Source organism: Dromaius novaehollandiae, chromosome 20 (genome assembly GCF_036370855.1).
Source record: "Dromaius novaehollandiae isolate bDroNov1 chromosome 20, bDroNov1.hap1, whole genome shotgun sequence".
Taxonomy (NCBI): domain Eukaryota; kingdom Metazoa; phylum Chordata; class Aves; order Casuariiformes; family Dromaiidae; genus Dromaius; species Dromaius novaehollandiae.
This window is the reverse complement of record NC_088117.1, coordinates 5,623,588-5,636,151: the sequence shown is the minus strand read 5'-3', so window position 1 is coordinate 5,636,151 and position 12,564 is coordinate 5,623,588. Positions and strand designations below refer to the sequence as shown.

Below are 12,564 nucleotides of genomic sequence, written 5' to 3'. Positions count from 1 at the left end.
GTTCTGGCGTCTCCAATAAAGAGCTCCCCACAGCCCTATCCCTTTCTCTTTTTCTCACAATTTATATTTCTATTCACTTGTGAAAATCTTGGCTGGGTGCTGCTGCTGAATCAGGAATGTCTTTTCCATGCATTTCTCTGCTGCTCTCCCGTTTTGGAAGTTTTGTTTTTATGGCCCGCGTTTAATTGTCCCTCTGGCGTGCGAGCGATTGGAACGCTATTGAACATTAAGGTTAAATGATGATATCACAACTTACTATGTTTGCATTTTACATCCAATTGCAAACACAAACCCTTCGCCTCATTAATCCTTTGCAATCCATTTTTTTTCTCCCCCTAAATGAAATCGTCCGTTTGGGATGCATTTATTTTCCCTTAACAGCCACATGACAGTTCCACTGATGGAGTTTGTATCCAACTTTGTTACTGGGTAGTGACAAGTTGGCCTGACGGATGCATGTGTGTAATTATTTTCTCGCGGTTCGATTTAATTAATGCTTAACCTCATCAGAGTCCTACAGCTGGAGTGCACTCTCTGCAGGAACCGCTAACAGCAAAAGCATTTCCTCCTTTGCAGAAAGGCTCCAAAAGCGCTCTGAGTGCCTCGCATGAAAAAAGAAGGAAAAAAACAAACCAAAACAAAAAAACAAACAACCCAACAGCCCAACCCAACAAAAACAAATCTCAAATAAGCTCTACCTTGCTTCCCTTCCCTGCACTAAGTGCATTTAAACTGCTGCCTATTGCTTGTCATTAAATCTGATTCTGCACTAAGTGTTTCTAACAGCTCTGGGAAAGGTCATATTTTGCCGAGAAGATCTACTTTAAAAAAAAACCCTCTCCATTTACAGTACCATATAACTTTATTTTGTGTAATGCCTTTTACATACAAACTTTCTCCCCAAACACTTTTATCGAGTGAAGCACATTTAGAGTTTATAAATAATACAAGGAGAGAGAGGATAATAAGAGTCTGGGTGCAGGAAGGATGGGGTGCAAGGAGGATAATAAGAGTCTGGGTGCAGGAAGGATGGGGTGCAAGGAGGATATCTGCTGAGGCTTGAAAACAGATGGAGGGCTGCAGGGGAAGGGTCTGCGTTTCATGGGGCCACCACTGAGAGCCCTTCTCCCTGCGAGGGAGCCTGGCCCGGACGGCTGATCCCTGCGCTGGGAGACGGGATGCCAGGCTTGGGGAGATCATTTGGCTTCTCTCTGTTTCATTTAATTCATGGAGCCTTTGCTCTGCTCCTTGTCTTGGGACATGCTCCAAGCTCCGCAGGCTAAAACGTTTTGCTGGGAGGACTTGGCGTTGGTGGCTACGTAGGGCTCGCGTGGATGTGGTGTGCCGAGGAGGCGGCAGAGCCGGCAGCGGGGAGACGGCTTGGGGGACTGGAAGAGTTAGCCTCATCTCACTCTACAAAGAAATTTTTGGTTTTTGGCTTCCTGCAAGAAACCCTCATAAATACTGTTCAAAAGGTTTAGGGGAAAAAAGAATTAAAAAATCAGCAGAAAAAAAAGTTCGACTGTTCCAGCCCCTGCCCTCTGTTTGAAGGCTCTGTTATTTGCCGTGGCCCCTGGAGCTCTCGGGGCTCACGGGCTGTGTCGGCGCTGGGAACAGCCCTGCCGCTCCCTGCTAACTCCCTCGCTGTCGCTCTTCCAGCTCCGTCCCTTTCTCCGCGAGATGCGTCCGTGCGCTCGTACGTGGCAGCCTCTAGCTCGGGGTGTCCCAGAGGCTCCCGCACGTCGTGCGCTTGTTCTGAAGCGCGGCTGGGTGTCCGAAGCACGGCCGGGTGTCCGTCGCTCTGCTTGGCTCTCCGATTGCCAAAGCGTAGCCTGCTCTGGGCTTGAACCCAGCTGCCTCTACCAGCATCTCTGCCCAGCCGAGCCAGAGCAGGAGTTAAGCCGGGGACCGAGACTGCCGAATTCGGCTGAAGACACAGGGGGAGGTGAAGGCAGGCATGGAGGGACGGAGGATGCTCTTCAGCTGACGAACGGGTCTGTGCAGCACCTCGAAAGCGGACGGTGCCGTGGTTGGGGTCCGGGGCTGGGGCCTGGCCTGCGGGGAGGTCGCTGTGTTCAGAGAGGGGTGTCTGGTGCCCTCTCCTGGGGCAGACGATTAAAAACATCCTGGCTGCTGGGAAAGGCTGTCAGCCTTCCTTTTTTTGAAAAGCACCCCAAATTATGAGATCAAAGTGAGGCTCGCTAAGGTAGCCAGGACCTTCTGTCCTCCGAGTGCAAAGCTGTTAGGCGGAGGAGAGCCAACGCCAAAATACCGTGTTTATCACCACTGCCAAAGGTAAATAAAAAGGTTAAATGAGTGCCTTTCCCTTTTAAAATGAAGAAGTGATTAATAGATCATTCTGCCCGAGATGTGATTTACCGTTGATCAGGGCTGCGTCTTAATGCGTTTTAGAGGTCTCTGCTGTGCCGTGATTTACCCAAAGTTACGGCGGGGTGAGGCAGGAGGGGGCTCGAGCCCCCGGGAGGAGGGGACGCAGGGCTGCAGCTCGGCCCGACGCTCCCTGTCCCCAGGTTCCCCCTTGGCTGCCACAGGGGCAGGGGGCTGCGGAGGGGCCGCGGCAGGCTCTTCATCACAGCATCCCCTCCTCACTCCCCCAGTTTGGTTTTTTAGACATAGGCAGAAGAAAGAAGGAAGATCAATGACAAGGAAGAATTTTAATCAACTGCAAAGACTTCTTTTGTGTGTGCATGTGGTGCTGCTGAAATCAAAAGCTAGAGCAGAATGTCTCATTTTTTAAAAGGCTGCTTTTCTTCAGCATTCTTGGGGGTTGACTGGATACATTTCAAAACAAGATGTTTATATCCCCCCCCCCCCCAAATAGTTTCTAATTTACTTTTTTCTGGCCAAGTTTGGTAGATGAGTTTTCAGTTAACTGGTGTGCTTTTGGGGTTAAATTAATTAAACGGAAGATTTCCACTTAGCTAATTATATGGCTCTGTGTCGCCCCTGCCAGTCTCTAATGCAGAGACTTCCCTGCAATGCCAGGAGTGTGTGGGTGTGGGACTGCCGTCTTCTCATTTTTAATGGGAAACTTAGGAGCAGAGGGTGCAGATGGACCCCGGGAAAACTGTGGCACAGGAGCCGAATTTTCCAGCAGCAGCCTCAGGTGCCGTGCGGTGGTCCTCGAGCGAGGTGGCATGAGCAGGGAGGGAAGGGCAGGGGGATGGAGGTGGGTGAGCTCCCAAAGGTGCTTGCTGTGGAGGCAGAGCCAGCCGAAAAAGGTGCTCGAGCTTGTGACCTGGGTTTGTTTGTGGCCCGCGGGGAGGTTGTGTCCCGCTTGTTTTGGCCATGGGCGTAAAGCCCAGGGACATGCGGTGGTTGGCACAGCTCAGTAATGAGTAAAGAGACCACGAGCTACTGCGTCTCCCTTCCCCGAGGTGTCGCCTGCAGCCTCGTGGGACTTCTGGCTTTGGTTGCCTCTTCCTTGGACGCTGGGAAATGTCGTCCATCTGCTTTGCCCTGTTGCAGGTACCTTCTGAAGCCACCCGCTTTGAAAGCGAGGTGATGCCCACCAATGCTCGCCAGCTGCCCCAGCTGGGGTAGCGAGGGGCTCTCATCCTCTTCTCTCCCTTTCCCACGCTGGCACCCCTTCCCCATGGCAGGAGCCCACACCAGAGGTGAGCAGAAAAGCTCTGCAGAGCCTGGGTAGGTGCAAGACCCGGCGCTTTCTTTGAAAACTGCAGTGTGCAGGGTTTTCGCTGTTTTTTTTGGAGGGAAGCGGCAAAGCGTTTTGTTTTGGCAGGCAGCAAAGTGGCTGTGGAGCAGCAGGGCGGGAGCGCAGAGGGACACAGGGGCTCGGCAGGGGCTCAGCCCCCTACGAGCGGTTGAAACGGCATGTCCTGCTGGCACCAAGGACACGTGGCCTCAAGTGTCTCTGCGGGGACAAATATAGGCTCCCACTTCCCATTAGAAGATTCAGCTTTTGCAGTATCTGGCATCCAAGCTAATCCTGCCTCAGACAGAAATCACCCAGAGAGCTCAGCTCCTATTACTTATTTCTTCAACATAGTTTTGATGTGTTTTTGTCCGTAATTGTTTCACTGAGAAACTCTTTAACCTTCTTGCTTTGGAAAAGGGATTTAAAATGTCAGGTTGGTTTGTTTGTTTTTTAAATGACAGAAACATGCCTTTAAAAATTACACACAGATTTGGCCAGCAGAAAGGCTTTGGGGAAGACACAGCATCTGTCTAGACTGGGAGAGGTGGCCGGGAGGGGTGGAAAAACAGGTGGAAGAGTGGGAGAGCCAACATGATACCTCGGTCCTGAACCTGGAAAGGCAGCTGGAGAGACCGTGTTTGTCCTTTCCCTGCTTTCAGCAAATGCTTGTGAAGCCCTGGGGGAAGTGTGCGTGCCGTCCCACTCGGTGCTGGGCCACCCTTGGGGAGGCTCTTGATGGCCCAAGCACCAGGTCCTTTGCACTGGAGCTGGTAATCCCTGCCACCACTCAAGGGGCCGTGAGATGCCATGTGAAGAAATGCTGGGATTTCTTTACATTGACTTTTCTATAGAAGCCCTAGGAATTTAAGCACACAAACTATGCTGGGAGGATGTTAGGGCTGCAAAGTCAAATGCCCAAGCTGAGGTTGCCTGCGCAACCCTGCTTGTGCTGCGTTGTGCATATGCGTTATGATATGATCTTTAATTGTGTGATCACAAAACATGTTTGTCTTGGATCCCTGCCTTGTTCGCCGTCTAAATTAACTTCTGACTCAAAAACAACAGCAAGAACCCTGCCCTGGTGCGTGGCTGAGCTACGATCTGTTTGAATGGATTAACGAGCTTGTAAATCTGCAAACAGGATTAGAGATGAGAGCACCTTTATTGAGACATCTGGCTCGCTGTTGGGATTGCAGCGGAGCGGTTCCTACACGGTGTGGGAGAACACGTGCGCCGGTGTGGGGAGGAGACCCTTCCATAGCGCACTGTCCCCTGCAATTTTGGGCTCACTTTTTCTTTCTCAAATCCATTGACTGGAGCTAAATTGCAAGAACAAACTTCATGTCAAAGAAGGTGCAGCTCCTCCAGGAGCCACTGCGGAGATGTATTGCCCCTGCAGAGACAGACTTTCTTCTGTAAAGTTTAAGTAGGTGAGAGCAGTTAGGTTGAGCATTTGGGTTAATATACGTGTGGCGTTTGGGTACAGCGTCACTTGTCTCCTTCTGGAGGGCAGGCAGAACTTCCTGGGTGAGGAGACGGGGTTGGAGAGGAGGACGCGAGGGTACAGAGAGGTCCTGGTGAGCGTGGTGTGAAGCGTGTGCGCCCCAGGAGAGCTCCCGGGGGTTACTGCCGTGTGCGCTACTGGATGGTGAGCCCCCAGGGAGAAGTCAGCCATGGACTTTGCAGGTCCTTTTAGAGTAGTTTGCTCTGCTGCTTGTGTTTTGGAAGCTAAGAGCGGTGTCACCTCTTATTTCCTAAAAGAATGACTTGTGCAGTACACAAGGAAAGCCAAAGGGAGGGACCCATTAGACTTAATGATAAATAGCAGCACGGGGACATCCTATGGCTGGTGCAAGCAGGAGAAGGGAGGTGTGAGGAGGCGATCCGGAGTTACTGAGGTCTGGCTGGTTGTGTGATTTAGGACCTCTCCCCAGGCCCACAAGCCAGCCGCCGGCGTTGCGCTCGCCTCTGCAGCAGCACGGCATCGCTGGTACCGACCGCTGCAAAGTTGCAGTTTCCATGTCAGACAGCCTCTCTGTCTCTCTCCGTCTCTTCTAAGTGCTTTACTCTGCTTTGTAATTGGCTGCAGTGATTAGGATCTCTTTTCTATTACTCGGCGTTTCCCCCCGCTTTTAAGAGAAATAAAAGAAGCGCTGACGCGGCAGGGCTGCCGCGACTTTAATCGGGAGCGCTCCCCGCTCCTCTGGCACTGCCTGCGCTCAGATAAAGCCGGCGCGGACGCCCGCGGGTGCCTCGTCCCCGAGCAGCCCCGTGTCCCCGGCCTGCGAAGGGGGCTGGGAGACGGAGTCGCGGCGGGCGATAACGCGCCGAGCGGTGTTGTTTCGGAGGGACGCTTTGGCCAGAGTTAAGAGGAGGTAAAAACTCTTTCCCTTGCGAACCTTTCTCTTCGCCCGCTGTCGTTTTGTCGGGCCGACCTTTGCCGTTGCATGTCGTGTCAGAGGAGACGTTTCCGCTGCGGGCTGGGGACCTGTGCTTGGGTCTCCCAGCTCCTGTATTTATACATCCCGCGTAGTTCTAGGTAATCAGAAAATGCAATATCGCTGTCACCAGCTCTCTGAAGACATCCAGCCTGAGTAATTTAACATGTCAGCACCATCCATCATCGAGACGCAACCGGCAAACAAACGAACGAGCAGCTGGAGGGGGCTGGGACGTGGCTGGCTGGGCAGTCGCTGGACAGCCCGTTCCCCGCAGCAGGCGCGGGCCGCGTGCTAACCGCCGCGGTTAGCGGGCAGAGATTGCTGCTCTTTCTGCCCTCCGCGCTCTGGGGAAGAGAGCAGGGGTTTGCTGAGGCAGGAACCTTCTCGCCGCTGCTCCAGGTGCGCGTGGGTGGCAGGAGGAATGCCTCGTGCCAAAATGCGCTTTCGTTTTGGTGTGTCCGGGTGGGTAGCCACCATGCTGGCCTTCTTCTGGACTTCGCGGCCTCTACTCAGAGCAAGACCTGGAGTCTCACCTTGCCTGGAAGCCAAGAGGCAGCTGGTCCGATTCAGATGCAGAGATCATCCCCGGCCGCTGCTATCAGCTCCTGTAATATCCGCAAAGCCTTCGCAAATGTGTGGCTGGCTCGGTGCTGTGTCAAGCTAAACCCGGTTATCTCCGCTCCCTGTGGGGTTTTCTTCCAGACCGATTTTGCAAATGAGGCAGCTTTCATATGAAAATCCACCCTGGTAACGATCGCTGTCTCGGGGTTGTGCTGGCCCAGGCGTTTGAAGGAAACATTGTCTGGCAGTATGACGAGGACCCCCGTTCAGTGGTCCTCGGGGCGTAGACACGAGGGTGGCCGGGCCTCCCAGCCCCAAGGCCTCCGTCCCCACGGCTCGGGGCGCTGCGCTGGGGCTGCGCGCAGGCGGCGTGGCGGTGCGTGCGGAGCCCTCCCTGCCGGCTGCTCATCCTTTCCTGGTGTGTTCACGCGTCCCAGCCGCTCGCTATCTTTTTAGGACCTTAATGGAAATATTCAAGGAGCATCAGGTAATTAATGGCCACACTTTAGTGCCCTAAATCATCCTGGGTAGTAAAAAGCCACGCTGTAGGCACCATTAAGGACGGCCGCTCGGTGCAGAGGAGGTGCCGGCGGCTCCCTGCCTGGCAGCGAGAGGGGACGTGCGGCAGAGCGGCGCCGGCAAACCGCAGCCTGGCATTGCTGTGCGGTAGCCCAAGGGCCCGGGTTAGAAGCCCAGTATAGCTTTTCTCACCGATGAGACTAAGCCGTCTTGTTTTTTCCACCTCCGTGATGCCCCTCAGGAAACCTGGACCCTGGTCTGCAGGTGTATGCTGGAGTCGGATGTCCCCTGTGAAAAGGGGTCCGAAGAGGGCCAGGAGGTGCCTTGTGTTTAGCCCCCGTGTGAGCCAACGAAGCCCCCAGACCCGCATGCAAGCCCTGAACGCCTTTTCCCGCTCCCCCCTGGGGTGCCTGCGGGTACGGCTGCAGCCCCAGCGCATCCACCCGCGCAAACGCAGAGCACCGCAAAGCTCCTGGCGGCTCGCCGGCTCTTTCCGCCCGCCTCTCATCAGGGTGATTAAGGATTTTGCAGGGCAGAAGGCAGCACTCTCGTTTTCTGTTCTGCTGCCAAGAAGTGTGGCAGTTGTACTTCTGCCTAGAATAAAGGATTTTTTTTAAAAAAAAAAGTAAAATATTTTAATGGCAGTTTAAAGGGCCACTGTCAACCCCTAGAGGCTTCTTTCTTCTGAACTTCCTGTAAGGATTGAAAGACTTCTGCCAGTGAGAGTCTGGATCACTTTTCTAACACCTGTCACTCCTTAGCGTTTGGGTGCTAATGCAGGGAGGCGGTGGTGGGGTCCGGCTGGGGAGAGGAGCTGGATTCGTGCGCAGATTCCTTCACCGGCAGCTCCCCGGCTCCAACCTCTCATGATGGGAAGGAGATCGGGAGCTGGCTGGTGTCCGTCCCGTAAATCAAGGTGGGCAGACCTCATCGGCTGTGAGCGAGCCCTCTTCCTCACCGCTGTTTTTATACGGGCTGTTTATAGCGTATGGTGCTGGACGCTGTACAAGCGCCTACCGCAGGCTGTCTCGGGGCTGTTTGGACAAGCTGATGCTATAGACAGGCGAAACAAAGGGAGTCCTGGGGCGGGGGGGGGGGGGAACCGGACCCCAGCCATGCTGGTGGCCCAGTAAATGCACTCCTGAGGGCTGTTTTCATTGTGTCTCTTGTCTCTGCTGGCTTTTCTTTGAAGCGGACACCTCAAACATGCTGCGTTTCACTGCGCGGGTATCTCCGGGGAGAGCGGCTTCCATGTGCAGAGTCTCTTTGAAAATTGCATTGCAGTTTTCCAGGGGGTAGGAACCACCGTCTTACACTGATGTTGCGCTCAGCGCGATGGAGTCTTGATCCTTGACAAGGGCGATGAGGCACTAGTGAAGTCACGAGTGGCACAAGTCCCCTGTCACTCCTGGTGACCCCCGCCAGAGCATCAGGGCCTGGCAGCCGGCCTTGCCACGGTGCTCCTGGCCGCCCCACGCTGCTGAACGCCCCAGCTGACACTACTGATTTTTTTTTCTCCTCAATTGCCTGCAGGTGGTATTGGCTTTGGACGTGCCAAAGGAAACTCTGGCTCAGAGGCAGACGATGAAACCCAGCTGACCTTCTACACGGAGCAGTACCGGAGCAGGAGGCGAAGCAAAGGTAAAAATGACACAACCACCAGTGACGCAAATGAGACAAAACCAGATGGCCGGGGTGGGGTCAGCACCTTGGCTTGTATCCCTGGGTGGTGGGTGCTGCGTGATGCTGCACGACTCTAGGTGAGGACCAAAATGGCAACCTTGTGGTGTGGGTAAAGATATCCCAGGATGTGCAGTTTCTGTGGCGTGGCGTGACACAGGAGCCAGTAGTAGCATTTCCCAGTGATGTCGCTGCGTTTCTTGGTTTCTCTGCTGGTTTCTTATATTAGTCGCGTTCAATATTTAGGTAGCTCAAGCAGTCATTCCCGAGCCCCTTTGCCCCATCCTGCTGCTAGGCTGGAGGTGAAATCCCACCAGCAGAAATAGGCTGGTCCCCAGGTCTCAATTTGCCGCTAGCGGTGGGGGGAGCCAGTCTGTCAGGGCGCCGTTAAATCGCAGATCCAACCAAAGGGGAAGCTGCAGCCAAACGCCTTTGCAGTGCTGTCAGTCAGGAGGACGTTGGGCAGTGCTGAGGGTTGTGTGACCCTCTTCTTCTACGGACGGGAGATGTCAGCCACCAGGCCCGCGTGCTACGGCACGTGCTTCGTTTCCTGTAGAGCTGCACCAGGGGATGACGGCCGTGTCTGTCCACGTCCTGGTGCTGGTGTAGCTGTAAGCGATATTCACCCTGGCAATTCCTGAGCTAAGCAGACTGGGGCGTTTCTTTTTTGCCCTTTATCTCCCGTGCAACGTTCCTTTCTCACTGAAATTTCCCAGGCTTCCTCTCAGCACAAAGGCAATTAAAAGGAGCAAATTCAAAATGAGGGCTGGGGCAGGGATTTGTAGACAAAAGTCCCTTCAGGCTTTTTGTGAGGTAGAAGAGCTGAGAAAATGAAATATCATCTGCGGTTTGAAATTAGTGTCCACGTTTCCGCTAGTCACGTAACGGCAACTCGTCTTGTTTAGGAACCTCAGACACTCCTATGCCTGGTCTTCTGCAGAGGACCACAGGATCTTTGCTGTTGCTATTGCTACGTTTGAAAAACCACTGCTAAGAATTAACAGCATTGGGAAGCAATTTAAGAATTGCACAGTGGGTCTGCTCCCTCCATTTTTTTTCCTTATTAAGCCAGGCATAGGCAGGGAGCAGCATTGCAGAGAGATGCCTGCGCCCACCACAGTAACTGCAGCTACATTTGTTTCAATGATTAGACATTCAGATAAATGCTCACAACGTGTTTATTTCCATGTGAAATTACCTTGACACCTATGATCAGCTTGATGACTGCATATTGGAATGAACACACGCTCACACACTCGCAGGCATACTGCATTTATTCCTTCGGAAAAGCAGTGAATTCAAATCTTTTGTGTGTTTTAGAACCGAGAGAAATTCTCACTGAGCTTAAAACGAGCTTCTAATGGAAAGCAGGGAGAGAATTCGAAAGTTAAAGTTACCTGTTGTGGTATTAGCATAGCCTTGTTAAGGATAAAGTAATTTGTGATGTCCATTTTGGAAGAGAAGGAAGAAATTTGTTCTGTTGCAAACAGTAGCAAAAGAAATGGTCCTGAAAAGTCAGTGGCACAAGGGGAAGATTTCAGAAACGTCCTCTTTTCAATGAGTTACTCGGAAATACTGGACTTTGTGAAAATCCTTGGGTACTTTGGAAAAGTTGCTGAAGTTTTTCTACTACTAGTGGATTAGAACAAGGGAGGGGGGAGACGATGCACCAGCAGGATGTGGAAAATTGTATTGTAATGAAAAGCAGATAAAGCTTTGCTTTCCTGCTGTCTTTATGTGCTTTTCCCTTAGGTCAAGTATTCTCTCAGTCTCCTGACACACAGTTACGCTGCATACCTAGTGCAAAAATATTCTTATTGACATATACATTGGATTTGGGTTGTTTGTTTATGCTTCCTTGTATAGTAAATATAAAGGAATAGATAAATGGGAAGAATTCCTTTATTGCTTTTGAATAAGGACTTGTTCACCTGGGCAACTTTGATGGCTGGGTTTGAAGGGACTTCAGTAAGAAGAGCTGCCTTGCATAGTTGCACAAAGCTAGGTTCGTTAGATCCACGCAAGGGTTTGACTGATGCTGCAAGAGCATGGTTTATTCATGTTTAGTTCTGGTTAAACAAGGGATGCGTCTTGCCTGAAGTTCTTCCTGTGTTTCCCCTCCGATCTAGCTAAATTTTGCTGTCACTGTGTCCTTGAAAGGAATTTTCCATTATCCTTTCATTGACTCTTCTCTCCCTTGTGGAAGGAAAGCAATAGCTTAGTGGGAAGTCACAGTACCAACCTCATAATTACAGGTACGGCAAAGATCCATAATTGGACAAGATCATAATTCTAATAGAGAAGGACGCATCATCAGATACAGTTAATTCTTACAATGATGTTCCCATATTGATTTGGTGATGGTTGTGTGTCGTTGCAGGTGCTGTGAGATAGTTATCAGGTCCAAGGAGAGAGAGATTACTCGTGATTTCTCTCCTTAGTCTAGGCTTTGCAGGATGGAGCACAGTTACTGACACTGTCAAGCCACTGATCACAGCGGATGTGATGAGAAGTTTCCACTTAGGTGGCGTGCAGGATCATTTTTACTTCGTGCTTAGTTGAAGCAAGCTATTTAAGTGGTCATGGGTTTTATTTGTCCCCCGTAGAAGAAAGGCTGCAGATTTCACGGTGCTGAGGGTGTGCTTGACAAGGTAAATTAGAGGGACATTCCCACAGGTAAATATTGACTGAGGAAGAAAACTGTCTATAGCATGATGTATCTGGCTGTTCTGGTATTTCAGGAACGGCAGAGTTATTGACATCTGGTTTTCAGTACTTGAATACATAGAGAGATAATTCTGATCAGGCCAGGAACTAGGCCTGTCCGTGGTCTCCCGCATGCTGTGCCAGATGTCTTCCTATCTTTTAGGTTTGCAGAATTCCTTTCGATTAATGTTCTCCTGTCTTTGGAAACTCTTTAGAGAAGCGGGAAGGAGGCATAAGAAGTAAAGCAAAAGAGAAATTCCCTTGGAGCCTTGTTCGTTGTCTGCCTGTTGGGCTCCATCCAGTCTCTGCTAGAAGCTGGAGCCTGGGATTTGAGGTTGGAAATGCAGTGCTGATCAGTGGCGTCTCTGAGGAGCTGGCTGATGCCAAGATATGCTCTTCGTTAGTGTGTGTATGCTCTCTTAATGCTAATCTTTGCTGAGGCATCCCTGTTCCTAATCACAGCACTGTGCCAGAGCCTGCGCCAGCTCTCCGTCCACTGCTCCTTCATGATGGATCAGCGTGACCTCTGAACCTCCTGGGCTCACAGGAGCTTTTGGTGGCAGCTAGATCACAAAGCTCACTCCATTGCTGGAGAGCAGTCTCAAGGGATCACCAGACATACTGCGCTTGAATTTTGACTGAATACCCTGTTTTACCTCTCCGCAAATGAAACCCTCGCCATACCACAACTCCCAAGAGAACAGGAAAGAAAAAAATTTCATGCCACTCTCAAAGAAACAATGCGCAAATCCTGAAACAGCATGGAGGGTTGTCTGGAGCTAAATACTCAGAGGCTTTAGAGACATTCAGCTAGGGTAGGGAATGGATGCTTTTCTCCTTTCTGAAAGCCCTCATTATTGACTCCACTAGATTTTCCAGACATGCTATTTTATGCAAACTGTTCATAGTATGTTCATGCGCTCCAGAGACTGCTATCCCAATTACCAGTGCTCTGCTTGAGAGCTGACTCTCTCCTCT

General features: G+C 51.5%; 1 protein-coding gene across 2 annotated transcripts in view; it reads left to right on the top strand.

Annotated features, from left to right (window-relative positions):
- The window catches only part of ASTN2 (astrotactin 2), a 426,223-nt gene that overhangs the window by 140,281 nt on the left and 273,378 nt on the right, over nt 1-12,564 (top strand). For both annotated transcript variants that reach the window (XM_064523655.1, XM_026113784.2), the window contains one exon: nt 8,734-8,841. In XM_064523655.1, coding sequence (XP_064379725.1) covers nt 8,734-8,841 — 108 coding nt within the window. The remainder of the gene's footprint in view (nt 1-8,733; nt 8,842-12,564) is intronic.